The sequence below is a fragment of the Cnephaeus nilssonii genome (assembly GCF_951640355.1).
Source record: "Cnephaeus nilssonii genome assembly, chromosome: 18".
Taxonomy (NCBI): Eukaryota; Metazoa; Chordata; class Mammalia; order Chiroptera; family Vespertilionidae; genus Cnephaeus; species Cnephaeus nilssonii.
This window is the reverse complement of record NC_137089.1, coordinates 7,788,745-7,815,605: the sequence shown is the minus strand read 5'-3', so window position 1 is coordinate 7,815,605 and position 26,861 is coordinate 7,788,745. Positions and strand designations below refer to the sequence as shown.

Genomic DNA, 26,861 nt, shown 5'->3' with positions numbered 1-26,861 from the left:
TCAGTTAGCAAATGCTATTTTATGAAATACTAGAAGCCCGTTGCACGAAGTTTCGTGCAAAAGACCTTCCTTCACCTGGCTGCTGGCACCAGTTTTCCGCCAGCACCAGTTTTCCTCTGGCCTCCCGCTGATCGGAGCGCCGTTTCCTCTGGCCGCCAGCGCGATCAGAGTTCCTCCAGCTCCGTTTCCGCGCCGCTGGTGGAGGAACTCTGGGTGGCCGATTGCGCTGGCGGGAGGCGCTCCAATTGGCGGGTGGCCAGAGGAAAACTGCTGCTGGCGGAAAACTGGTGCTGGCAGCCACGCAATCAGCCACCTGGAGTTCCGCCACCGGCGCCTTCCGCTGGCCCCATGGGTCCTCCCGCAGCTCCGGCCGTTGGGGACGGCAGGAGGAACGGGGGGCGGGGACTCATGAGTCAGCCCAATCGGCCACCCCGAGTCCCGCCCCCAGCCTCCCAACGGCCCAATCGTGGGCATAGCGGAGTGATGGTAATTTGCATATTACCATTTTATTAGGTATTATTAGTTCTAGTGCACTATTAAGTAACCATCAAGGAGGTAATTACACTTATGTGCAATGATTATGTTTTCATCTAGTAATGTTAAAAATCCCTTTATGAATTACTTCTATTGGTTTTGTGTAATTTTTTTCAGACCATGTTTCTTATTTTAAAATTATATTAGCTTCTAAGATTAATAGTACTAATATCTATAATATGCGCAACTATTTAATCATCCTTAAAATCTGGCAGAGTTTAGTATGTGTTAAAATAAAATTAAATCTTGGTGTATGAGAGATAAATTATGGTGCTAATACCAGGCTGCCCTTTTGAAAATATAAAAATTGTCAAAGCCTGGCTGGGTGGCTCAATGGGTTGGATCATCGTTCCATATACCAAAATGTTGTGGCGTAGATTCCCAGTCAGGGCACAAACCTAGATTGCTGGTTTGGTCCCCAGTCGGGGTGCGTGAGGGAGGCAACCAATCGATGTTTCTCTCTCACATTGATGTCACCCTCCCTCCAACCCCACCCCTCACCCCCCTCTCTCCCTCTCTCACTCTCTCCCTTCTTCTCTTTTCCTTCCTCTTCCTCTCTCTCTCTCAAATCAATAAACATATCTTCAGGTGAAGATTTAAAAAATTGTCATAAAGTTATACTTAGTCTGATATGATTTATAAATGCCACTTATATGTAGGGACATATACTCACTAGAATCCTTTGATAAAATAACTTTATCAGCAGCATTAATTATAAATAAACTTAGAGTTTTAGCCTAGTTAGTTAAAACCTTCTAAAGCGTAAGAATCGGTTAAGACTCAACATTAGTGTCAAACTTCCCACAAATGAACATGTGCTCCTTAATGCCGATGAGCCACTGTCTCCTAGTACATCTCCCTGGTATTAGGAATATAAATAAAAATTGTGTGCTGATGAAAATTTAAGCATCTGAAATAGAGAAATGAAATAATGTAAAGTTTTTACATTATTTGAGTTGTGTTATGTTTTCCTTTTAAAGACTCGACTCTAACAAATGACCTTCAGAGTTCAAAGGTAGCAAATGAGTCCTATATTTTTTCACCAAGTACTTGGGCTCAGACATGTTTCTAAAACTTGCATTTAAAAAAAAAATTATATAAAGCTTAATTCTGTTCCACAAATGTTGGGATCTCATTAGCCACAGACACCCTGTTTCACTTTATTATCATTCCACATGTTAGAACTTGTATCGTTACTTATTTAGTCAGCTGAATTTTGAAACTTCCGAAATCTCTGGAGTTCTTGGTTCTTAAAGGTCTCCATTGTGAAAGTCGGTGCTACTTTTATACCTTCATCCCTCTCTCGTTCTCTTCTGTGATGATTCATTTCAGCGGCAATGCTTTTTCTTTAAAACACTGGCAACCAATAGTCAACAAAAATTACACATTTGCAAACATTTCCACTTAAAATAGTCACAACAAACAGCAACAACTAAATGCTACTTTCCCCCCAGCATATTTGCAGTTCTACAGTTTTACCAATAGGTGGCATTGACAATTTTAACTTTTAAAATATATCTCAGGTTATGCTCTCCTTGGGCAGGAATGATGCAGAGTGTTTTATATTTAGCTTTGGAGTTAGTCTGAGAAAAAGTTGCCATACATTTGTTCATTGTTCACAGTTGATATTTGCCCCTATTTTATGGTTGGCTGAGAACAGGCATGTGGCTCTTCATCTTTATTTTTCCAAATCAGATCGAAGAGGGGGTTTCTGAGCCACTCAGATTTCATAGGGGTGTGATGCAGGGTCTCATAACTCTGTGGTGACTGCACTCTGACATAGTCCCTCAGAGGAAGACCCCAGGTGTCCGGAAGCCCAATTCATGCCATTCTTAATTTGCCACTCAGAGTTTCCAAAGCAAAAAGAAGCGTTTCAGTTGTTTAAACTAGAAATTGCCATAGCCCAATGCCTTTCATTTACAGTGGAACCTAAGGTGTTTCATGCATAATGACTTTGTAGGAAGAGCAACCCCTTTCCACGCCTATCAGAGCCTTCCACTCTATTCTTTTTTTTTTAATTTCTTTATTGATTAAGGTATTACATATGTGTCCTTATCCCCCCATTAACCCCCAACCCCCCTCTATTCTTTTTTATGCTATAGTTGACTGGCGTTTTTTATGCAATGCAAATAAAAGGTTTTATTGTGTTACCCAGTTTAATTGTGTCAGTTTCTTCATGTTTTAACAAGTTGTTTTGGTATTCATTTAATTTTTTAAATTTAAGCATAGTTGATGTACAGTCTTATATTGGTTATACTAGTTTCAGGTGCACAGTATAGTGACCCGACACTTTTATACCTTACAATGTGACCACCCCTCTAATTCTAGTAATTATCTGTCAGTATACAAACTATTCACAGTGCTATCAACAATATTCCCCTTCCACATTTCCCCACTCTCCCCTCCCCCATCCCCTCTGCTAATCATCCTTTGGTCTCTATTCCTGTGGGTCTGCTTTTGTTTTGTTTTATGTCCCACATATAAACAAAACCTTATGGGATTTGTCTTTCTCTGTCTGACTTATTTTCCTTAGCATAATGCCTTCTAGATCAGGGGTGGGGAACGTCCGACCTGAGGGCCCTATAAAGCCTGAGAAATCCTTTAGTCTGGCCCTGCCAAGGCATTAGGGGTGAGTTAATTGTCTGGCCAAATATAGCAGGCTAATTTTTTAAAAATATATATTTCTTTATTGATTTCAGAGAGGAAGGGAGAAGGAGAGAGAGATAGAAACATCAATAATGAGAGAGAATCATTGATCGGATGATTCACGCGCCCCCCACTGGGGACCGAGCCTGCAACCCAGGCATGTGCCCTTGGCCAGAATCGAACCTGGGACCCCTCAGTCTGCAGGCTGACACTTTATCCACTGAGCTAAGCCGGCTAGGGCTAGCAGGCTAATTTTTTAAGTTGATGATTTTGTATGGCCCTCGAATGACATGATAACTATCCAAATGGCCCTGGACAGACAAAAGGGTCCCCAACCCTGCAGATTCATCCATATTGTCGCAAATGGCAAGATTTAATTATTTTTCATTGCTGCATAATATGGCATATTTACTGTTGATATGTGTGTGTGTGTGTGTGTGTGTGTGTGTGTGTGTGTGTGTGATCATATCTTCTTTATTCACCTATCAATGGACACATGGGTTGCTTTCTATTTTGGCTATTGAGACACATTTGTTTTCCATTTTGATGAGCATCTTTGAGGACTGCTCATGAGTTTTGCTCTTGTTACTCACTTGGTAAGCATTTATGTGTTACTTTTTTAATGGTAGCATCCTCACTGTGATGCAAATATACTTATGCTATGGACTACAAGTTAGGATTTTTAGGTTCTTGGTTTGGATTTATGATATTTGTCCAAAACTGTGTCTGGTATATTGATTTTTTTCAGGGAGGATGTTCGATTTATTTCTGTTTTATGTATGTTGGCAAATTGAATGGGTCCGTGCAGCTTTCATGTTATGTAAGCCCCCTCTTTATGACCTGACTTTGTCACGGAGGTATGGTATATGTCATAGGAGTGTGCTCATTTATGACATGCTGAAATGTGGAAAATTTTTTATCATGTTGTTTTAGAAAAGCATATTCCTGCCCATGAATGATTTTTTGCTGTCTTTATTTTCACTTAAAGGATGTTAACTTGGGAAGCTAGCTCAGGGGCTAATGTCACTTTACTCCCTCACGCGTAAAAGACAGGGTTCTGACCAGATCGCCTCTAAGATTCTTTCTGGTTCTAACTTTTTTTAAAAAAAAATTTTTGTCAGTCCTCACCTGAGGATATTTTTCCATTGATTTTTAGGGAGACTGGAAGAGAGAGGGAAAAACAGAGAGAAACATCGATGTGAGGGAAACACATCAATTGGTTGCCTCCTGCACGTGCCCCGACCAGGGCCCTGGGCGGGGAGGTGCCTGTAACCAATGTACGTGTCCTTGACCAGACTCGAACCCGGGACCCATTGGTCCGCAGGCTGACGCTCTATCCACTGAGCCAAACTGGCTAGGGCTCTGGTTCTAACATTTTGTCACTGTGAGGAACCTGCCTGTAAGGTAATTCTGAATCTGAGTGTCTCCATTGAAAAGGTTGACAATTGTTTCACATTGTGTGTATGTGACTTATGCCCTGAATGCTTCAAGACGATGTAATCTTCTTCTGTGTGTTTGTAGGGTTGCATGGCACACGTCAAGAAGAAATGATTGACCACAGGCTAACTGACAGAGAGTGGGCGGAGGAGTGGAAACACCTTGACCATGTAAGATGTTGGTAATTGTTTAGCTTAAACGTTTTGAAAGCAACTAGAGTGCGGTTACCTGATAAAATAAACGTGTGGGGCTATTTTGAAGGCATTATGTTTTCTGCTAACCTTGGGGGAAAAATAATGAGAATGTTTGAAGTGCAATATAGGATTTGATTTCTAAATTGATACCAAAGCCACTTACATAAGGGACATGTTTAGATCATGGGAGGGAGTTCTTCTTTTTTTTTATGATATATTTTTATTGATGTCAGAGAGAAAGGAAGAGGGAGAGAGAGAAACATCAGTGATGAGGGAGAATCATTGATCGACTGCCTCCTGCACGCCCCACACTGGGGATCAAGCCTGCAACCCTGGACGTGTGCCCTTGACCGGAATCGAACCTGGGACCCTTTCGTCGCAGGCTGACACTCTATCCACTGAGTCAGACCGGCTAGGCCTGGAAGGGAATTCTTAAAACCAGGCTAATAGTTTTATTGTGGAAGGTTCACGTGGCCGATGCAGTGTTGGGATTAATACTTGGAAAGGTGGCTGTATACCCTCTTTGTTGTGACTCGTGTTCATGCCCCCCCCCCTTTGTTCTCATTCCCACTGAGTTGACTCATCCATTGGGTCTCCATTTCAAATCCAACCTTTTGCAAATATTAGACTAAAGACTTCAGGAGTTAAAACAGCACCCATCATTGCCCTAACATAGTACGTTTCACCACCCACCCAAGTCTTTAAGTTGTAGTGATTGACATGTGCGTTCTTCCCTCTCCCCTGCTTTGCACGTAGCTGTTGAACTGCATAATGGACATGGTGGAGAAGACACGGCGCTCTCTCACCGTGCTGAGGCGATGCCAGGAGGCGGACCGAGAGGAACTGAATTACTGGATCCGGCGCTACAGCGACGCCGAGGACTTGAAAAAGGGCGGCGGCAGCAGCAGCCACTCCCGGCAGCAGAGCCCCGTCAACCCGGACCCAGTGGCATTAGGTATCTTTGCTGCAGCTGGGCCCATGGAACAGCTCTTTCTGAGGCTAGCACTGATTTCCCCGTCGAACTCGTCTTTTCCAAGATAACGATATGCAGGGCGTTTAGACCCCTAAACACTTCCTACATCTTCAGATCGGTCTTGGCCTGTCAGGGGCCGGGGCCGATGGGCTTAGTGTGCATGGCAGCCACAGAGCGTGAGCTTCTTCCCCAGGTCACGGGGCTGGGCTCGTGGTGCAGCTTCAAAGCTAAACCGGAATTTCACACACGTCACGAACACATGTGCTCCTTCATCATGTAGTTCTTCGGACCCTCCCTCTAACGTGCAGAAGCAGTAGCTCAGGGACTGGGCCCCGGCTGCTGTACCTCCAGCATGCTCTGGGGAATCTGCCAGCAGGGACGTGTGGTGTCTGATTGGTAATTAAAGACAGTCGCAAAGACAATCGTATTTTTTAGCTGTATCTTACATTAAAAACAAAAACAAACAAACAAAAACCAGCCACCGCATGACCTCAGAATTCCCCCAGGAAGAGAGACCTAAGGGCTACATCCCTTGCCCACCGCCCCTTGAAAATAATGATGAAGATGTAGCTCTCTTACTGTGTGATTTTTACCTTGACTTAGGTTCCTTAACCATGATTTTGTTAATATTAGTTACATGTAGGACTCTTAATGTAGCCATACTTTAGCATTGTAGAAAGCTAATATGGAGCCATATTTATTTTTGATATGTGGAGCTTGTTGGGGTTATAATTAGGAATTATAGGCATACCCCATTTTATTGCGTTTCGCAGATACCGCGTTTTGTGCAAATGGGAGGTTTGTGTCCTACCCTGTGTTGAACAGGTGTATGGGCTCCTTCCAAAGGCTCAGATGATGGTTAGCATTTTTTTAGCAATACAGTATTTTCAAGTAAGGTATGTGCATGTTTTTTTAGACATAATGCAATTACACACTTATTAGACTACAATATAGTGTGAACGTAGTAACTTTTATAGGCACCGGGGAGCGAGACAATTTATGTGGCTCACTCTATTTTGATACGTGCTTCATTGTGGTGGTCTGGAACCGTACGTGCAATGTCTCCGAGCTGGTTCCTGAGTGTGGAAGGAATCTTAAACCTGAAATAATTTTTGAGCGGCCTGTGAACTGTTTTTCTGGAATGAATAATGAGCTGTCGTCCTTTTTATTGCTGGACATTGTATCTGTATATCATGTGAGTAAACTTAGTGGAGATGGATCGATGTGGATACCTCTTCTCTCTTGTTTTCTTATGTTCAACCCCACACCTGTCAGGTGACTCAGGTTAGGGTCCAGCCCATGTTGTAAAGCATGCTGGATGAAGCTCAGGATGTTGGCCTAATTATCACTATTGATTATATGATCTTCTTAATTAAAAGTATTTCTAGCCAACACAGTTTCCTTTACACTTAGGTTTGTGATTCCTACTAACCCCTGAATGCTGAGTGCCTATTACCATACTAACTATTAAAAAAGGAAGATTCTAAGTCACTTAATTTACTCAGCAGGCATCATTCGAAAGCATATTTTAAAGACAAGTCTGTATTTGTTAGGTTATGTGAGAGCAAGCAATATCAAGCTTGACTTGCACTTGATATTGGTCCAAATAAAGCTATTTAGACTGGAGCAGCATAAGCATCTTGTTTTTTATTTCCTTATTGGAAACAAAAATTGGTTAATCATGACAGATCTGCTCAGGATAAAAAAAAGGGGGGTGGGTGGGTATTTATAACCATTCAGTATCAGCAAAAATCGAGTGCTTTCAAGTAAATAAAACTTTGGGAGTAAAAATATCTGACACATATTGAACAAGTTCATGGAGTCATTGATTGAGTCAGTACTTATTGATTGAGGGCTCGCTAGGTGCCAGGAATATGCTAGACACTGTGATAAAGGGAAGAGGTGAATCATTCCTTCCTTCCCTTGAGGAACTTCTGACCTGGTGGAGAAGGAAGGAAAGGAGCCAGCTAGAGGTCTGGCACCAGATGGCCACTTCAGCTCAGTCCCCGAACTGACAGGATGAGTGTTAGCTATCTGCTGTGCTCTGGAAAAGAAAAATGTCGGAAACCGATAGAACCTCATGCTTAAGTGAGTTATTTTCAGCGCGCAGAACAGAGGACACTCATTATGTAGTTGCCCCTGTGGCACGTGGATCCTGGCGAAACCAAAGTTGGTCATTCGCCGGAAAGAGAGGTTCCGTTCTCCTGTTGTGCAACCGAAAGAGTAAACTTGTTTCTAAAGACTCCTTTTTTTTTTAAATTTCTTTATTGAGTAAGGTATCACATATTTGTCCTCATCCCCCCATTCCCATCCCACACCCCTCCCCACGCATGCCCCCACCCCCCTGTTGTCCTTAACCATTGGTTAGGCTCATATGCATGCACACAAGTCCTTGGGTTGATCTCTCCCCCCTACCCCCACCCTCCCCTACCCTTCCTCTGAGGCCCGACAGTCTGATCCATGCCTCCTTGTTTCTGGGTCTGTTCTTGTTCATCAGTCTATGTTGTTCATTATTTCCCCTAGATGAGTGAGATCATGTGCTATTAGAAATACACTTATAAGAACCGAAAATGAGAAAAGCAATAGTAGTTATGCTGACAGTCAAATGAATCAGTCTGTAGTGGGTTTCTTTCTGGGCCAACAGTTCTTTTGAGACCCAACTTCAATGTCCAACAGTTCCTTATGTGTACATGTCAGCAATGACATTTCAGTTCTGGATGGTGGACAAATGGTGATAATGCAGGTCCGACTCTCTCTGGTTTGGTCCTGGGCAACCTGCAGTGACGCACAGCTGCTAACTGCTAGTATGGCAAGGCGACGTCGGTGTCTTCCATCTCTGGACTGCTTCTCTTCTGTCTTCATGGCTGGAGTAGTCCTGTCGATTCCTCTCTGTTGCTGGAATCCACATGGTCTTGGAGTTGTTTTCTGAAAATATACAATCATATTCTCGACCAAAAGAAGAACTCCTTCTTAAGGGGAGTTATATTACTTTTAACGATGCTTAAGGAATTTATATTTTTGGCACAACTGCTTTGGCTTTAAGCTTTTGTAGATGGTATTAGTCAAAGGCTACAAGTATTTCATTTATTGGTTTGGATTCCGGTAAGACAGTCATGTCCTTAGGGACACTGACCCTAGATTTCCTCTTCAGAAACTCTGGCCACGTCAGAGGAAACCTGCCAAGAGCCAGCCAATGCGCACATCTGAGCAGGCAGCAGCTGTTTCACTCTGTGTACTTAGCAGTAGATTCTTGAGGCCTTGGAGTTCCATCTTGTGGGGTCGGCATGTGGCTATATGTACCAATTCAGCTGTGGCTATAAATGACACAGCAGGTCAGGTGGCTTGTGATCAGGGGCCATAGCATTTGCATTCAGTGCTTTCTAAGGTTCTCACCTAGGTTTTGGAGTTGAATATAGTGATGTGTAATGAAAGGGTTGGAGATTATTGGCTGGTAAATCTTTTGTTGTTGTTGTTGTTGGCTCTGTAAAGTGTGTAGTGAGGTATTTGAATCCAGATGGAGCTATAGTACGTCTAGATATTTATGTACATATAGATCTCCATATCCTAGAGTTACGTTGTGTGTTTTCTCACCTGACTTTCTGAATTCTTCAGCTGTTGTCGGATTTCAAATGAGAACTTGAGAACGTGAGAATAACGTTATAGGCAGTATATTTAGTTCACAAGGTTGCCCTGGTTATATCTCTAGCTTGGAAATTCTGGCAGGGTTCATTCACATACACATTCTTAGCATTTTAAAATTGTGTTTGGGGGCCGCACAGAAGAGAATGTAACTTAGAAGACTGCTGTATTGTATCTGTTAAGCCCATCACCATTCTTACTTTCGAAATATATCCATATTATTCAGTCATTGTGTGGATTAGTAAGATAACATGATTAACTATTCCTAATTGAATTTTGGGCCTTTTTCCCCCAGATACTGAATGAGGACTATTTGGAATAGCCTCTTAAACAATTTTAAAATTGAGTACACATTGGACTTATGATGTCATTTCTACTCTTTAAGTTAACAATAGGTTAATATCTTGGAGGACTTTCAAAATAATAGATTTATTCTTAAAATAATAGATTTTTATTTTATTATTATTATTATTATTAACTTACTCCAGGGAAAAACTCTAAATATCCAAGTCTTCACAAAATTGTAAAGGTAAATTTTTAAACACTTTTTTTCTATTTTCAAAGTATGACATATTGATGCATTTGTACTTTTACAGAAAACAAGTTAGTGCCATCAGAATTGACATTTTATTGCTTAAGTACAATTACTTTTGTACAGGTAGGTAGGGAGGGCGCTGCTGGTTACACTTGATCTGCTCCTGGAGTATCTGGGCCTCTGTGCTGTTGCTTCTCCTCCTTTGCCTTCATTTCCTTTCATCTCAATATGCTCTGCACATTACTCTCTTGGCTCCTGACATTTCAGTCTCTAAATTACTTTATTTTTACTGCTTTTAAACTATTCTAGAATCTGTATATTCTAGAATGGCTATTTTTCTCCAGAAGTCTTCTGCATCATTAGAGAGTCTTATTTAAAAATAGACTTAGGACTAATGTTAGAGACGAAAGCATAAAGCTGAAATATGATCACATTTTCCCCTGTGTGTGGTTTTAAAAAAAAAATTTTAATATTGTGGCGAGAGGGTATGAAATGTAGAAAACACCAGTGTGTTTTGGTAAAGGTTTAGCCTCTTGCCAGAAAGAGACATTTCAGAGAGAGGTTTTGTTTGCTTTAAATGGAATGAAACATTAAGTTAATGGTTCCTAAAAAATCTTAGAAATTTGTTCAATACATACCACTCTGTGCCCCAAATAGATTGGTAGAGGAATTGGCATTTAAAATTCCTTTGGCTGGCAAACTTTATGATTGTCATATTGAATTGTAGAATTTCTCAGTACCGTCTACATGCTCGGCTTAGCATGAAGGTTAAAAGCACTGATTCTGAGCAGAATGATTGGATTTGAATCCCTGGTTTCTCTTCTTCGTAGTCTTGTGACCTTTGGCAAGGAACTCTCTGCCTCAGTTCCCTCATTTGTAATCCGGGGATGATGATAATACACAGCTCATAGGTATTTGTACATTAAATGAATTAATATGTGTAAAGCATATCAGATAGTCCCTGACACATAGTAGGCATGATATAAGTAATTGCTATCCTTATTATTTCTAACATGCAATCCCAAAAGGAACTTCAAAGGACAGTGGTACAAGAAACTAGTGTTTTTGCTTGGCAGCTGATATTATGAAGTTATAGTAGATTCTGAGGTGTTTTTTTTTTTTTTTATTTAGAAAGTAGTCCAGGCAGTAATTTTTAGGTGACAGCTTTGTTTAATAGGCAGAGAAACTAGAACAGGGGAATTCTGTCTTATATAATAAACCAGAGGCCCAGTGCACGGATTCGTGCACTGGTGGGGTCCCTTGGCGTGTCCTGCGGGGATGGGGCTGAAACTGGCTGTCTGAGGCCGCCTGCTGCTCTTGCCTGCCGCTTCTGCTCATCCCGGCCCCGCTGTGCCTGCCGGCGCTCGGTAGGCTCGCTGCCGCTCTGCTGCAGTCTCCGGGCTGCAGCGGCCAGCTGCGAGCCCTGCATCTGGCGCCCCTTGGTCAGCTGAGAGGCACTCCTGCTGTGGGAGTGTACTGACCACCAGGGGGCAACTCCTGTGTTGAACGTCTGCCCCTGGTGGTCAGTTCACGTCATAGCGACCGGTCGAACAGTCGAATGGTTGCTTAGGCTTTTATATATATAGATTTTTTTTTGTACCTTTGGGACCCTGATTCTTAATGGAAGATCATAGAAAAATAGTTTACTTCCAACCAAAGAAATATAGCATTCAACTTCTATACTATCAAATTCTAAAAACCACAAACATGTTCTTCAGAGTATATCTGCATATAAATGTTTAGAGTTTTATACGTTTGCATTGAGTCCTTTAAATCACAGAATGAAATTCATTTCAAGACCCATTCAGCTGAGCTCCTGATGTAAAGTGCCTAGTGTATTTAAGTATATCATGTCTAAAAAGATGTGACTATTTTTAGTCACATCTCAGTAAAAGATGTCCATCTTTTAACAAGAAGAGATGACTGCCTCCTGGAGCATTAGGTATTTTTATTATTAAAGATGGAAATCCTAAAGAAGGTTGGGTTTGGGCTTTTAAAACATAATATGGAAATTTTTGAATTGATTATCCTTAAAAACAAAAATAAGTAGCATTTGTAAAAAGTGAACTTTCTTAACCCGTCCTGTTTTTTGATGGTTTTGTAATAGCTATTATCATGATCACAGCCTCATTCTGCCCACTACAGGATGAAGGCCATGCCTAGGTGCTGCCAAGCTTTGAGCCTTGCTGTCCTGGGTCATGTGAGGTCACATTGGTTCTCCAAAGGCTATCAGCTCATCCCTTCATGTATATTGATGGCGGCCCTCGCTGCATCTAGTATCCAATGGTCTCCATTCTGTCGTAAGTGTAGTGCATCAACCATGTTTTTCATACATCATCTATTGCTTTGTGTTCTTTCACATTTCTTATAACATTTTTCCCACCTTGGCTGGGGCTTCTCTCTTAATAGATGTATTATCTTCTGGGGGCTTTCCTCTTCTCTTGCCCCTTAAGCAATTTGCATCCCAAGGAAAGCTGAACTTACTTTAGGAGGACTTTGCTATGTATTTTTTTTTTCATCTTTCTGTAGACACAGATAAATGTCTCACATTTTAAACCATCTCGTATAAGCTCTTCTTTGTTTCTACCACTACATTTTATTAAACTATCCATTTTATAGCAACTGATATTTTATAGGGAGTCAAGAGTTAATGATTAAAACACAGCTGCTTTAGATTCTGAGCCTTCGAAATGTAAGGTCTTTTGCATAGGTTTGTCTAAATTAGCGACTGTTCTAAAATAAGGAAGTCCTAGGAGAGAAGTTTTCTCTCATAACATTGATCAACTACAAGATTTTTATTGTTTTTAAAATTCAATTTTGCCTATATAGATTCTGTTATTGCTGATACTTAATCAGGAGAGAAATATTACATTTATTAGTCATTTGGTTTGTGTAGCTGTTATGGTATTAATCGGTGTATCAGAATAGATTCTGAGGAATACATCTGTGATTAATTACTCCATTCTTTCCATTGGTAGGACACACTTAGAACTGAAGAGGATATTGTAAAGTATATATATGGAGGACAATGCATGTGTATTTTATAAAAACAATTTGCCTTCAGATTCTGCTGCTGTTTGGGAAAAAAAAGATTAATGAAGTAGTAGAGGATTAAGAAAGTGTTTGCTTGATTGGCTTTAGTATTTCTATCAGGTTTCTAGGTTAAGTGGAGTTTGAACCTAAGTGTCATTGCAAAAAAAATTTTTTTTAATTTCTTTATTGATTATGGTATCACGCAAAAAAATTTTTGTTTCTTTTTTTTCTATTTATTTAATTTTAAAATTCTTTATTGTTGAAAGTATTATATATGTCTCCCCTTTTCCCCCCATTAAGAGATGTAGCCAGGTAGGTGAAAGATTGCACCACTTTCTAGCATGTGGTGTATGGACAATGTCTACTATACAGCATATGGGAAGGTGGGCAGATGACTGAGCCATATACATTATCTTTGAGTAAATTGAGTAAATGTGGAGGGTATAAACATTTGTGAGGTTAGAATAAAATTTATAAAAATACCATCTAAGGAATTGGAGGAGTTTTCATCGAAGACTAAGACAGTGAATTGCTAACTATAAAAATAACATCTATCCTCAAGTGACTTAAAAGCAGGGAACAAAAAATTACTGGTATGTATTGCTTAATTTAAACCTCTACAATGGTTTTGTTTTCTTTAAAGTTTTATGCTATTTGACTTAAGTGCTAGGAGAAAAAACAAACTTTAAGGTCTTTTTTCACCTTAGTTATGAGAACCTAAGTATATAGTCTTACTGGATAACCTACTAAATAATAATGAGGATAATAGCAACAACATCTAATGAGAGTTTAGGATGTGCTGTGCTAAGCATATAATAGGAAGAACCTCATTCAATTCTCACAGCAGTGCTCTCAAATGTAGTAATATTGTCCCCACTTTATACATATGATAACTGAGACATGTAGCCCTGAACTTGCCCAATGTCACATGGCTAGTAAACACCAGAGCCAAGATTCAGCTTCACTGGGCTCCGGAACTAACTCTTTTCTGACTCTGCTGCCTGGGACTGGTAACTGATATCTTATGCATGGATACTGGACCTTGCCTGTTCCCTATAAAATGATTGGCCATTTATAAAAAATAATTTTATGGAGCACTTGATCTTTCTATAACCCAATAAGTGAAAAACACTCTTTTTGCTACTTTGGTGAAGGCATGTTTGTTTGTTTTTTGTTGTTGTTGTTTTTTGCATGTTTGTTTTTTTATGTGTGTGTTTTTGGTGAGGTTTTTTTTTTTTCCTCTCTCTCTTCAGACTTTTCTCTCCTTTTGTGTGTTTGTGATATTTATTTATTCATCCATTCTTCAATTACAGTTGACATTCAGTATTGTTTTGTGTGAGTTTCAGGTGTAGAGCATAGTGGCCAATCACATGCTTTACAAAACAGTCCCCCCAATATTTCAAGTACTCACCTGGCACCGTACATTATTACAATATTGTTGACTGTAGTCCCTGTGCTATAATTTACAGGACCATGACTGCTTTGTGACTAATTTGTACTTCTGAATCCCTTTATCCAGCCCCCTAACCGCCAACCGCCGTCTTCTTTGACAACCATCAGTCTGATCTCTCTCTGTCTGTTGCTCTTTTGTTTGTTTATTTTGCTCTTTAGATTCCGCATAAAAGTGAAATCATGTGGGATTTGTCTTTCTTTCTCTGACTTATTTCACTTAGCATCATACCCTCTAGTTCCATCCATGCTGTCTCAAATGGTAAAATTTCATTGTTTTTTTATGGCTGTATAGTATTCCATTGTAGGTACAGGAGTGGGCGAAAGTAGATTTGCATTATTTGGCATGGAAACAATACAAATTAATAATAATAGAAGAACAAACTCTGTGTTTTGCATACTCACAATAAACCTGCGTTTGCCCACCCCTGCGTGTACCACAGCTTTTTCATCCAGTCATCTATTGATGGGCACTTGGGTTGCTTCCATATCTTGGCTATTGTAAACAGTGCTGCAGTGAACAGGGGGCTCATTAGTGTTTTGGGTTTTGGCGGGATATGTACCCAAAAGTGGAATCACTGGGTCATAAGACAGTTCCGTTTTTAATTTTTTGAGGAAATTCCATACTGTTTTCCACAGTGGCTGTACCAATCTGCTTTCCCACCAACAGTTGCACAAGGGTTTCCTTTCTCCATACCCGCACCAACACTTGTTGTTTGTTGATTTATTGATGATAACCATTCTGAGAAGTTTGAGGGGATCTATCATTGTAGTTTCAACTTGCGTTTCTCTGAGGATTAGTGACATTTGAATGTCTTTTCATATGTCTTTTGGCCATCTGTATGTTCTCTTTTGAAAAGTGTTTATTCAGGTCCTCTGCCCATTTTTTAGTTAGATTATTGGTTTTAAGTTGTATGACTTCTTTATAAATTTTGGATATTAATGCCTTACCAGATATATCAATGGGGAATATCTTCTTCCATTCTGTAGGCTTTTTTCATTTCATTTCGTTGATGGTTTCCTTTGCTGTACAAAAACTTTTTTTATTTGATGGGGCCCCCTTTTTTGTTGTTTGTTTTCCTTACCAAGGATATATATCAGAAACAAATATTGCTAAGAGAAATGTCAGCAATTTTACTGCCTGTGCTTTCTTCTCGTAGTTTCATGGTTTTGCGTCTTAATTTAATTCTTTATTCCATTTTGAGTTTATAATTATATATGGTGTAAGAAAGTGGTCTAGTTTCATTTTTTTGCAATTATTGAATAGACTGTCTTTACCCTATTGTGTGTTCTTGCCTCCTTTAAGAATAAACTAGTCTTAAGTCAAAGGGTTCCCAAAAAATTGCCTTTAAAAGTTGTCTTAAGTAAATCTCTCTGTTCCATTGTGTCATATGGTTGAATGTGAACTTGATTGACTTCATTTATTCTAGATTCCCTTATGGTGATGTAGAAAGTAATATCGACAAATCTAATTAGCTATATCACATTTCCTTGAAGTTACATATGCACCAAACTATTTTACCTAGGTTTTTGTTTTATGAATGAAAATTACTTAAAGACATTTTGGTTTTTATCATTTATTTTATAGAAATGAATGTGCACATGAGCATGCATATGTCTAGTCTCTCTGATTATCAAGTCATAAAATTATGTAAGCTTTTAAAAATAAACTTTATATATTTGTAATAATTTTAGTTTTAAAGAAACATTGGAAAGATAATACAGAGGCTTCATATACCCTTCACCAAACCATAATAAGCCTTTCCTAATTCAAAAGAGTTGGGGATATCTTGTTTGCTGGTCAGTTGATATTCTATATACCCTACAGTTTTCAAAACATTCATATTTATTTGAGGCGTTTAAGTATAAAATGACATATACTTAGCTAAAATGATTGTTTTTTTTCCATTTTCAATATTCTGTAGCTTCCCAAAATATAGAAATCTGGATTGAATTTCTTTTGACCTTCAACATACCATTAGTTAAAATATTGTTTAAAAAATCAGTCTGCTACCTGCTGTATACAGGTAGAGAAAATTTTAGTTACTTGAAGTTTATCAATAATTGAATGATTATTATATCATTTAAAGTTAAAATGATTTTCTTCTTCAGAATGTCTCATTACATATGCTTTTATTGAAAATCCAATGTGAAAGACATGTAGTGAATATTTTAGCTATAGATGATTGTATACACGTGAAGTTTATTTTCATGCCTAAATAAAAATATACAAAAGGTTCCATGTTATTTCCATGAATATGTTATTTGGAGATGAGCATTCCTATATCAGCTTTATTATTATATTATCTGTTTTCTCAAACTTGAATTTTGACAAGCATAATAAGGACAGTATTTCATTTAAAGTGGAACTTCATTTTCTTTTTTATAAAGCATGTTTGGTCCACTGAATATTTGAATCCATTCTAATGATTCTCTCTTGCTTTCATCCATGTCAAATCCATGTGATCTAATTTGTGTAAAAATTTTTAAAGTATACACACACACACACACACACACACACACACATGTATATGTATATATATAGTATTTATTGCCATTTTATTGTTCATATATTCTTTTTTTTTCCTTCTTAAAGAAGATGCTTTAATATTTTATATAATACTGGTTTGGTGGTGATGAACTCCTTTAGCTTTTCTTGTCTGGGAAGCTCTTTATCTTAACTTCAATTCTAAGTGATAGCTTTGCTGGGTAGAGTAATTTTGGCTGTAGGTCCTTGCTTTTCATCACTTTGAATATTTCTTGCCACTCCCTTCGGGCCTGCAAAGTTTCTGTTGAGAAATCAGCTGACAAGAAGTAATTGAGTGTGAGAACTGGTTAGCCACACAGTAAGGCTCACCATTTATTGAAAGGCGGTAGAGTCAAAGCTGGGTGAAAATTTTATTATCCTAACCTTTTATTTTTTTAACTACCAGTTTGACTCTTGAAAGAAAAACTACCAATGCAATTTGTTTTCTGTAAATAAAATATACGCATGGAAATTCCTGCAGTGACCCACGCTGGGAACAGTGTTTCCAAACACATTGTGTAATGAAATCATTCAAATCGCTTCAGCTTTAAGCATATAAGGCATTTAGGCCAAGACCCAGCCCTGATGACTGGTCTTGCTCTTTTTGTTTATTTTCTAGACGTGAAATGCTTAGCCTTTTAAAGCTGTTTTTGTAAAGAAGCCAATAGAATGGGCATAGCTAACTTCTCCTCCTTATAATGACATAATGGTGCTCATGTGCTTTCCTCCTCTCTCCACTGCTTTTTATCCTTTTTATAGATGCACATCGGGAATTCCTTCACAGGCCTGCTTCTGGATATGTGCCAGAGGAGATCTGGAAGAAAGCTGGTAAGAATTGTTTAAAAACACGAGTTTAGTGTTCTGGCAGCTGTGTGCAGTTGTTAAACGCAGTGATGTGAAGAATGACAAGAAAGGACTCTACTGCTAACAACCACCACCATCACAAAACAATGCAAAACACCCCCCAACAAAACAAAATGTAAAAATCCTGACTAATATTCTTACACTAGGCATGATTGGAACCTGCGATAGTTTTTATTTTAGTAGCATTTGCTAGGGGCGCTGTAATTGAGAGGCTGACAATATTTTCATTATAAACCCCTGATTTTCAGGGACTGTAATGGTTTCATTTCATGCAATGTTTTCTTCATGAAAGAAAAAAAAATCTGGTGTTTTCTAATTTAAATTGCATACTTTTAGGCTTTTCCTCTGAATTTTTAAATTTTAATGAAGACCACATCAAAACTAACAGACTTGTTGAGACACTCAGAAATGTTATGGTTATAACCAATTTTTGAAGTGGATCTTCTGAGCTAATTAATAATATTCAGTAATCACAGCGACATATTTTTTAAGTTAAATGACAAAGTTGCTAACCTCCTGCTATTTTTCTTTTCCATTTGATTGTCCTTAAGAGATATTGCCCTACACTTGGAATTAGATTTAAAGTTCCTGCTGATTCACTGACGTATTTGGCTTAAAGCAGCTCAGATCTGGCAGAATCTTGGTGGAACACCAACACGAGAGAAGTTGAGCAAAAATCTTACAGAAACATACTCAGGAGATAAAGCATCAACCTGTTTCAAGAGTTAAAGATGACATGACAAACACACAGTGTGGCTTGGAGCTGCTGTGACTTCAAACGTTAAAATAGTTTTTCTGAGCTGAGAAACTGAAAACTGTTATTTCTGCAAGCGGTCAGATGGGTGTAGGGCTAGTGACCCTAACCAGGGAAGGGTTTCCTGTTTTGTTTTTTTTATAAAAGTTTCCTCTTTCAGTTTTTATTTGACTCAGATGTGTGTGTAGTTCTATGCAACTTGCTGACTCTGGTCTCTTGGCTCTTAGCCAAGTGTTTGTTTTTTATAGATTTTCTAAGAATTACCTGTGGTTTTTTTCCCCAGAGCAATAAGGAGTTTAAAATCCGATCGTATTCTAGGCTTAGTACCTTAGATTGAGAACCAGAAAAGTCTCTTGCATGTCAATATGCAAATTAGATAGACCCATCCAGCTTGAAATGAAGGTCAACTATATATCCTGCTCAGCTGCATAGTCTTCCCAGATTTACAACATCGCCTCTAAGATGTTCTGTGTAAACAACGGTGATGGGATGCTCCTAAGCTGTTAAAATGTGCTGGGTGCCACCTATCTGGAAAAAGAATTGCTACATCTTTCTCCTGGCCATTTTTCTCCCCCATTTTTAAGCTGTCAGTGCAACTGATTCCAGTACGAGGTGCAAAGAATTCCTATTTTGTATGGCAGAAGGATGACTTTTTACTTGCATTTCCCTTATTTAGATTAAATCCTCGATAGTTCATAAAGAAAAATTGACAGCAACGTCTTGTGTAATCCGAATTCCTTCTGTGCTCTTATGTGCTCCCCTCTTTGTTTGGCTGCTATTAAGTGAGAGCAGATTTCTCCTTCTGACTGTACCACCTTTGTAGGAAAGTCCACTGGAATAGCTATGCACAAAGGAAGTCCTACCGTAAGTGGTAAGCAATTGGAAGCAGATTCCAGATTGCATTATACATATTACTAAGAATGGATTGTAGTGATAGTAGCCCAACTCTGAATATACTAAAAATACTGAATTATAAACTTTAAATGAGTGAATTTCATAATTTGTTAATTATATAACAACTAAGTGGTTGTTTTAACAAAAAGACAAAAACTGCACTATGTATTGTCCACTTAATCAGTTTTTTTGTAGACATGTTGTAATCTACTGAGTTCACTATGATTTATTGTCGGTTTTGTGGGTTTCTATAACCAATTCTGGGTATAATTTCCATTGTGAAGACTTCAAGAGTAGAGGAAGATAAGCACCTGTGTATTGTGTCGATGCCTGCTCTAAGAAGAGTTAAACGTTATTAAGTAAATGTTTGGAATACTTTTTAGATATGCCTCTTAGGTGTATTAGGTCTTCAGTCTAATATGATATCCCTAATACGCATAGGAATAGTTTACAAATAGTTTCTATGGCTTGATGCTACATGTTAAGGAGTGTATTAAATTCCCAAAGTATAGATGACAGTTTCCTCTTGAAATCTCGAATAACTGCTTATAATCTTGATCTTCATAGGCGTCTTAAAAAGCATGCCTAGTGTTAGCAGCGTCCAGGCATCCATCGTAATGAAAACACGGAAGTGGTGTCTGCGCTCAGCTTATTACACTTTGAAAGCTTTTTCCAGGATTCTGAAATTTGCTGTGGGCAAATTATTTTTTTCTTTAGAGAAAAACCTATAAAGCGTGTCTTTGCAATGAAAATATTATATGTTACCTTTGTGACAGTTGATAAGAAATAAAGTTGAAAGCATTTGAAAAATATCCAGGTTAGAGCTCTCAAAAGTCGATGTAGTATAACCACAATGTAGTATAACAAGAATAGTGGCAATATAACCACATCCATATATTCCTGCATTCCTTTTCACAGAAAATTGTAATAGCAAAAAGCGTATCTTGTACTTAAAGGCACAGCATATAGTAGCTTCCACCATTTTATTTTGAAATGATGTCGAACGTGCAGAAAGTTCTAGGAATTATTATTAAAAAGTTCTCTTAAATCTTTCACCCAGTTTTCCCCTATTTTACTGTATTTGCTTTAATGTATTTTCTCTCTTTTCCTCTCTTCCCTCCCTTCCTTTTTCTGTTATGCATCCTATTATCCACCTCCAACCCAAACATTTACTCTCAATACGTTAGCATGTATTTCCTAACAGGACATTCTCGTATATAACCACAATGTGGTTACCAAAATGAGAACAGGGACATTGTTACATCACTATTACTTAATCTACAGACTTTATTCAAAATTTTTATGTTGCTCAATAATACGGTACAACATAACAGTATACATTTTAAAGTCATTTAACAAATGCGAAAGGTCCCATCAATTTTCCCCTCAAGTAGTATTTTTTAAAAGCAAAGGAAACCAAACATACTCTAGTGTTACAAAAGGTCTTTATAAAATTGGAACAAATCTAACATAAAGATGGTTCTTAAATTGCAACTGAATGTTTTCTTCAGTGTATATATATATATATCTTTCCAACTGATCAGTGAATGTTTGCCATTGGTAATAAATATTCAAGCACCTTGAAAATGTCCTACCAATTCTCTCTGCTGATCTGTAGATGCCTGTGGGATTAGAATAGGAATGCATAATTTAAATACAAATTGCCTGATTTGCATATACAATTAGTCAAGCTACAGCTTTGATGGTAAGCAAAAATTATTGTCCTGTATTACCACTTAGACAGAATTTTAATTCGCTTTGAATATTCAAGCTACATGAGACCCTGGCTGTATGGCTAGAAGGGCAGTACTTCCCTGGTTGCCCCACGGCATTTCTGATGGTGTAATGAAGGCATTTTCCCCTGCCCGTTCCTGAAGAAGGTGCTGCACGCTCTGCAGTGCTGTTTCCATTCAGAGTTTAATTGCATATCTTAAAGCAGCCAGTAAAAGCTTAAGGTATTTTACTTCATATTTACAGTCTGGCTCTCTTCCCTTATATTTTAGTTTTATAAAACCCATCAGCCAGTAATTGCCAATGAATGAACTTCAGGAATAACGCTGCTCAAATGAGGAAGGCTACAGAAGTCATGACAGTTAATTACCAGTGGAGGGCTCTTGATGATCCTCAAGTCACGGACGGTAGATGTGTGAAATAAACCATAAACATTTAAGAAACCAGAGGAGTATTTGCATCGCGTACATTTTTAATCTACAGTAAAACATTTTTATTAGGAATCTATGTTTTTAATTAAACAGAACATTTAATTAAGGTGCTTTTTAAGTGGGTGAAACAATTAAGTGCAAGCACTTGAAACATGTCATAATTAGTTTTAATAGAGTGTTAATTGGTACTAGGTTTGCCAAGTTAATAATTACTCCTTATTAAATTTTCAATTAATCATTGTCATTTTGCTTTGAATGGAGATGAAAATTAGATAAACTAATTCAGGGGGAGGATATTTTCCCTTGTTAATTAGGACAGTTAATTTTTTAAATGGAAATTACTTGTTTTAGTTGTCAATCTTGTGTTGTACATTAGCCAAATCTTTGCACACTTCCCGCAGCTAAAATAAAAAGGCTAACTGGACACCTTGCAGGTCTGTGGTCAGGCCCGATGGTTTCGGCCTGTGATGTGACTCAGTTCTGTTTTGTCCAGTGCAACAGTTGGTTATGTGAAACTGTGCACTTACTTGATTAACTGGATTTGATTATTAGACAACAGCTTAAAATCTGTAAGTGAGAAAGTGATTTTTAAAAATCTCCGTCAGTTAGTCTATAAAGGTACACATCCCTATTACTCAGGAAATGATCAAAGAAAAAGAAAAGCTGAATCATCTGTCTGTTTTATCATCGATTTTCTTTAAAAGGTCTGCACTAGCTTAATTGCTATACGAAGTACCTTTTTACTGTTGTGCTTTATTTTTTTTAACCACTAAAACAGTTGTTTGCCCTTAAATATGTGTATGTGTAAAATGTATTTCCTTTATTTTTTCTGAAAACTTTACCCATGTACTTTTCTATGTTCGTATTAACGTAGAGCCGTGATTTTCAACCTTTTTCATATCGTGGCACACATAAACTAATGATCAAATTCTGAAAAAAAAAATAGGCATAAGGCATGATGTTGATTCATTCACACCAGTGACTATTGTGTTAGCTGTTGCCATTTGAAAAAAGTGTTATTTGGCAATCTAACGGAAAAGAGGTCAGTGCTCCTGACTCAGTAGTCAGGTATTGCACGTTTTAACAATCCTTGGGGCACACCGGTTGAAAATCGCCGACCGATAGCCTGGTGGCAGGCCGCCTTCTTTATGTGTGTGAATCATCTGGACAGCTTTCTCGTGGTTTTGTCCTTTAAACACTTAGCCTGGTCTCTCAACCCTTTCTGGAGGTCCTAGTGGTGGTAGGAAAATTGTAGTAATGATGAGAAGTAGTTTACAAAATATTCCCAGCCCTAGCTGGTGTGGCTCAGTGGATAGAGCATGGGCCTGAGGACTCAAGGGTCTCGAGTTCCATTCCGATCAAGGGCACATGCCCAGGTTGCGGGCTCGATCCCCAGTAGGGAGCGTGCAGGAGGCAGCCGATCCATGATTCTCCCTCATCATGGATGTTTCTCTCTCTCCCCCTGTCCCTTCCTCTCTGAAGTCAATAAAAATATATTTTTTAAAAAAATATCCCTAGAAATGCAAGTCAAAGCCCCAGCCTTTGCTTTCCCAAGGAATGTCAGGCATCTGCTGTGTGGGTAGGTAGCCAGGAGCGCCGCCCCATGCACCTGTCCCATTTGACAGCGCCCCGCGCCCTGCGCCCCGAGCTAACGGAGAACTGTCCTCTTGTCCCCTGTGGTCCGCGGGCCTGCAGAGGAGGCCGTCAACGAGGTGAAGCGCCAGGCCATGACGGAGCTGCAGAAGGCCGTGTCCGAGGCCGAGCGGAAAGCCCACGACATGATCACCAGCGAGCGGGCCAAGATGGAGCGCACGGTGGCCGAGGCCAAGCGGCAGGCGGCGGAGGACGCGCTGGCCGTCATCAATCAGCAGGAGGACTCCAGCGAGGTGAGGGCCGGGAGCCCCCCGGGGCGGACAGGGGCTCCGCTGATGAGAGCGCCCAATCTTTTATTTATTTAAATTCTTTATTGTTGGAAGGATTACATCTGTCTCCTTTTTCCCCCATGGGCCTCTCCCCGCCCACTCCCCACCCCCCAGCCCATGCCCTGACCCCCTACTGTCTGTGTCCATTTGGCTAAGCTTCTATGCACGGATACAAGTCCTTTGGTTGATTTCTTACTCCCACCCCCCTCTCTCCTGCCTTCCCCGTGAGGTTTGACTGTCTGTCCCATGCTTCTGTGTCTCCGGATCTATTTTTGTTCATCAGTTTATGTTGTTCCTTATGTTCCACGAATGAGGGAGATCAGGTGGTGTTTATCTTTCTCCCACTGGCTTATTTCGCTCAGCGTAATGCTCTCCAGGTCCACCCAGGCTGTTGCAAATGGTCAGACTTCTTTTTGGAGGGCCCAGTTGTGATCCAGGAGATCACAAATCAAAGCACCTACTGGACTGAGACCAACAAATCTTTGGGGTGAAACTTAGAATAATCAGGGGAGTCCTGGCACTTGTGGAATTGGTTGAAAGCTGATCAAATTTTGCCTTTATTAGAGACCTAAAAGAACAACTCCGCCAAAGGAAATTTTTAATGTATTTGCGAGGTACCAGATGGAAGTGAAATTCTTATAACTTCCTAGCCCCATTTGGAGACTCAACACTCAGCTGTGTGTGATAGCGTATGCACGAGGCTTCCTTCTCAAGGCAGGGCTTTAACAGCGATACCCTGTGTCAGCTGCTCCCCAAACACGCATGACATGCCTGGGATCAAAGTCACTTCCTTGACTACTGGTCCTAAATCCAATGCTAGAACCATGTTTGCCTCAATTAAACATTTCTAAGAGATCTTCTGCACAGTCTGTTTTTCCACATTATTTCTAATAACTATTAAGATCATTTTATTAGGTGACATCACTGACAGGGGCGATGTTATTTTGTATTGTTCCAGGACAGTGGTCCGCAAACTGCGGCTCGCGAGCCACGGTTTGCCGCTCTGTTGACTAATGAGTTTGCCGACCACTGTTCCAGGATATTAAAACACACACACACACACACACACACACACACAGAGCCTAAATGGCTCAAGGATCTGGGAAGTACACAGTCTCTAACAGATTGCTTTCTAAAATGGTCTGTAAGTCGGAGCAGGTGGCACTACTACGCACTGATACAGCACCACAATGCCCAAGCCCAAAGTAAGTGTGCATAAAGGACAATTAACTGAACTCGCACAACCATGAGCTGGTAAAACGATGGTCTACCAGAATACATGTCTATAATTTGGGAGGGAGAGTAAGAACTTAATTTGTACCAGGCCTCTCTGTAGATGAAAGACCCTGTGGGAATCCCTCGGTGCCCAGAATTTGTATTTAATGTGTAGCAGATGAATATTAAGAGGACAAAAGGAATTGATTTTCAGCATTTGAAAGTTGCTCGGGAAAAGAGGGACAAAGGGAAGTTTATCTACCCTTCAATTGCTGACTTTTTCATTATTAAGTTAACCTAGACATAAATTCAGTGTTATTGGCATCTGTGGCTAAGATATTTAAGGTCCTTGTTTTGTGCTTTAAAAAAAAAAATCATTCGCATTTTTTGGAGAGAATTTGTCCCGCTCTATTCAAGTCAGTAATGCTGGGAGACACAGTTGTTGGCATTATTAAAACATTGTCACTTTCACATGAATGTTTCAGGTCTGTTGTTTAGGTTGAGTATTTTGTAAATCACTAAATCCTGAAGAGAAAATGTGTGGAAAGAAATTGAGAACTAGGTCTTTGTATTCATCTATAACATGCTCTAATTAACAGGCATCCTCAAACTACGGCCCGCGGGCCACATGCGGGTGTTTTTGCCGTTTTGTTTTTTTACTTCAAAATAAGATATGTGCAGTGTGCATAGGAATTTGTTCATAGTTTTTTTTAAACTATAGTCCAGCCCTCCAACGGTCTGAGGGACAGTGAACTGGCCCCCTGTTTAAAAAGTTTGAGGACCCCCCTTCAGTGTCTATAAGCTTTTTATCTTTATTCATAAAACCTGTTTAGAAAATGTATGATCTTGACCCTAGTACTCAGCATTATAAAAATACTAGAGGCCCGATGCACAAATTCCTGGAACCCCCCGTGGGGTTCCTCAGCCTGGCCGGCGATCGGGGCCATCTTGCCCAGTCTGGGGGAGGAACCGCAGGAGGTTGGCTGGCCGTGGGAGATTGGCTGTGGGAGTGCACTGACCACCAGGGAGCAGCTCCTACGTTGAGCATCTGCCCCCTGGTGGTCAGTGTGTTGTCATAGCGACCAGTCAACCAGTCATAACGGTCGCCTAGGCTTTTATATACATAGATGGTGTATCAAATAGTAGCTATGATAATAGTAGATAGGAAGGAAAAAACCTAGGTATGAGTGATTTTCTACAGTTATTGTTTTTCTTTGGGGCTCTCTTGGGAAACTGATCTTTAATATGGCACTATCCTTATCTTCGGTGACACTTTCCAAGGATTTTAAAGCACAGTGTGCTGGGAGGAAGGGTGTGGAACTCAGAGGGCCAAATTTAATTCCTGGTTCCGTCTCCCACAATTCTGTGGCTTTGAGAAAGCCACAAAGGCTCTACAAGCTTTGGTCTTGCCCATGATGTGAAGAGGTGTGAAACTGTCTTATCCAGTGGCTAAAACTTGGAGACGTGACAGTTTTAGCCACGAGGGCACTCACCTGGCTAGCGTCACACAGCTGGGAGGCGGAAGAAGGGTCTTTTCATGAGGATCACGGCCGAGATTTGGGGGTGCAGATACAGAAACGCAGCGCAGATCCTGTTTCCTACTTTTCTTCTCTTTGAACTGCAAGGCCACTTTTCAAGATTGAGCAAGATGGAGCGATCTCTCCTATGATTAAGCCTCTTTTCTGCAAAAGTAATGTAGACATTTTCCTGAGAGAGGAAAGAACGATAGGGAAGAAATATTTCATTTGAATGTAGCTGGGTATCCTCCAGACTTGCACACCAGTCTATATGCACCCACCCCCCAGACATACCCCCCCACACACACGTACCCCCCCCCCCCCCACACACACACACACACACTATAAAAGTGCTTTGTGTCTCTAATTCTCCCAAGGGAAGACTGTCCCGGAACAATCTACGTGGTTAGTGGTAGTTGGTTGGATGAAGATGGTTGGTTGGTAGTGGTGTTGGGGGTGGACTAGCTGAATACCCATGAGATAGCCTGGGTAGGACTTGGTGATCCGTTAGCCGTCAAGGAAGAAGAAGGAGCTGTGATTCTTCAGTGGACTTGTAGGGTTTGCAG

General features: G+C 39.8%; 1 protein-coding gene across 3 annotated transcripts in view; it reads left to right on the top strand.

Moving 5' to 3' along the window:
* RUNX1T1 (RUNX1 partner transcriptional co-repressor 1) overlaps nucleotides 1–26,861 on the top strand; it is a 111,085-nt gene that overhangs the window by 70,675 nt on the left and 13,549 nt on the right. For all 3 annotated transcript variants that reach the window (XM_079796556.1, XM_079796557.1, XM_079796558.1), the window contains exons 7-10: nucleotides 4,702–4,787; nucleotides 5,568–5,766; nucleotides 17,727–17,795; nucleotides 23,337–23,527. In XM_079796556.1, coding sequence (XP_079652682.1) covers nucleotides 4,702–4,787; nucleotides 5,568–5,766; nucleotides 17,727–17,795; nucleotides 23,337–23,527 — 545 coding nt within the window. The remainder of the gene's footprint in view (nucleotides 1–4,701; nucleotides 4,788–5,567; nucleotides 5,767–17,726; nucleotides 17,796–23,336; nucleotides 23,528–26,861) is intronic.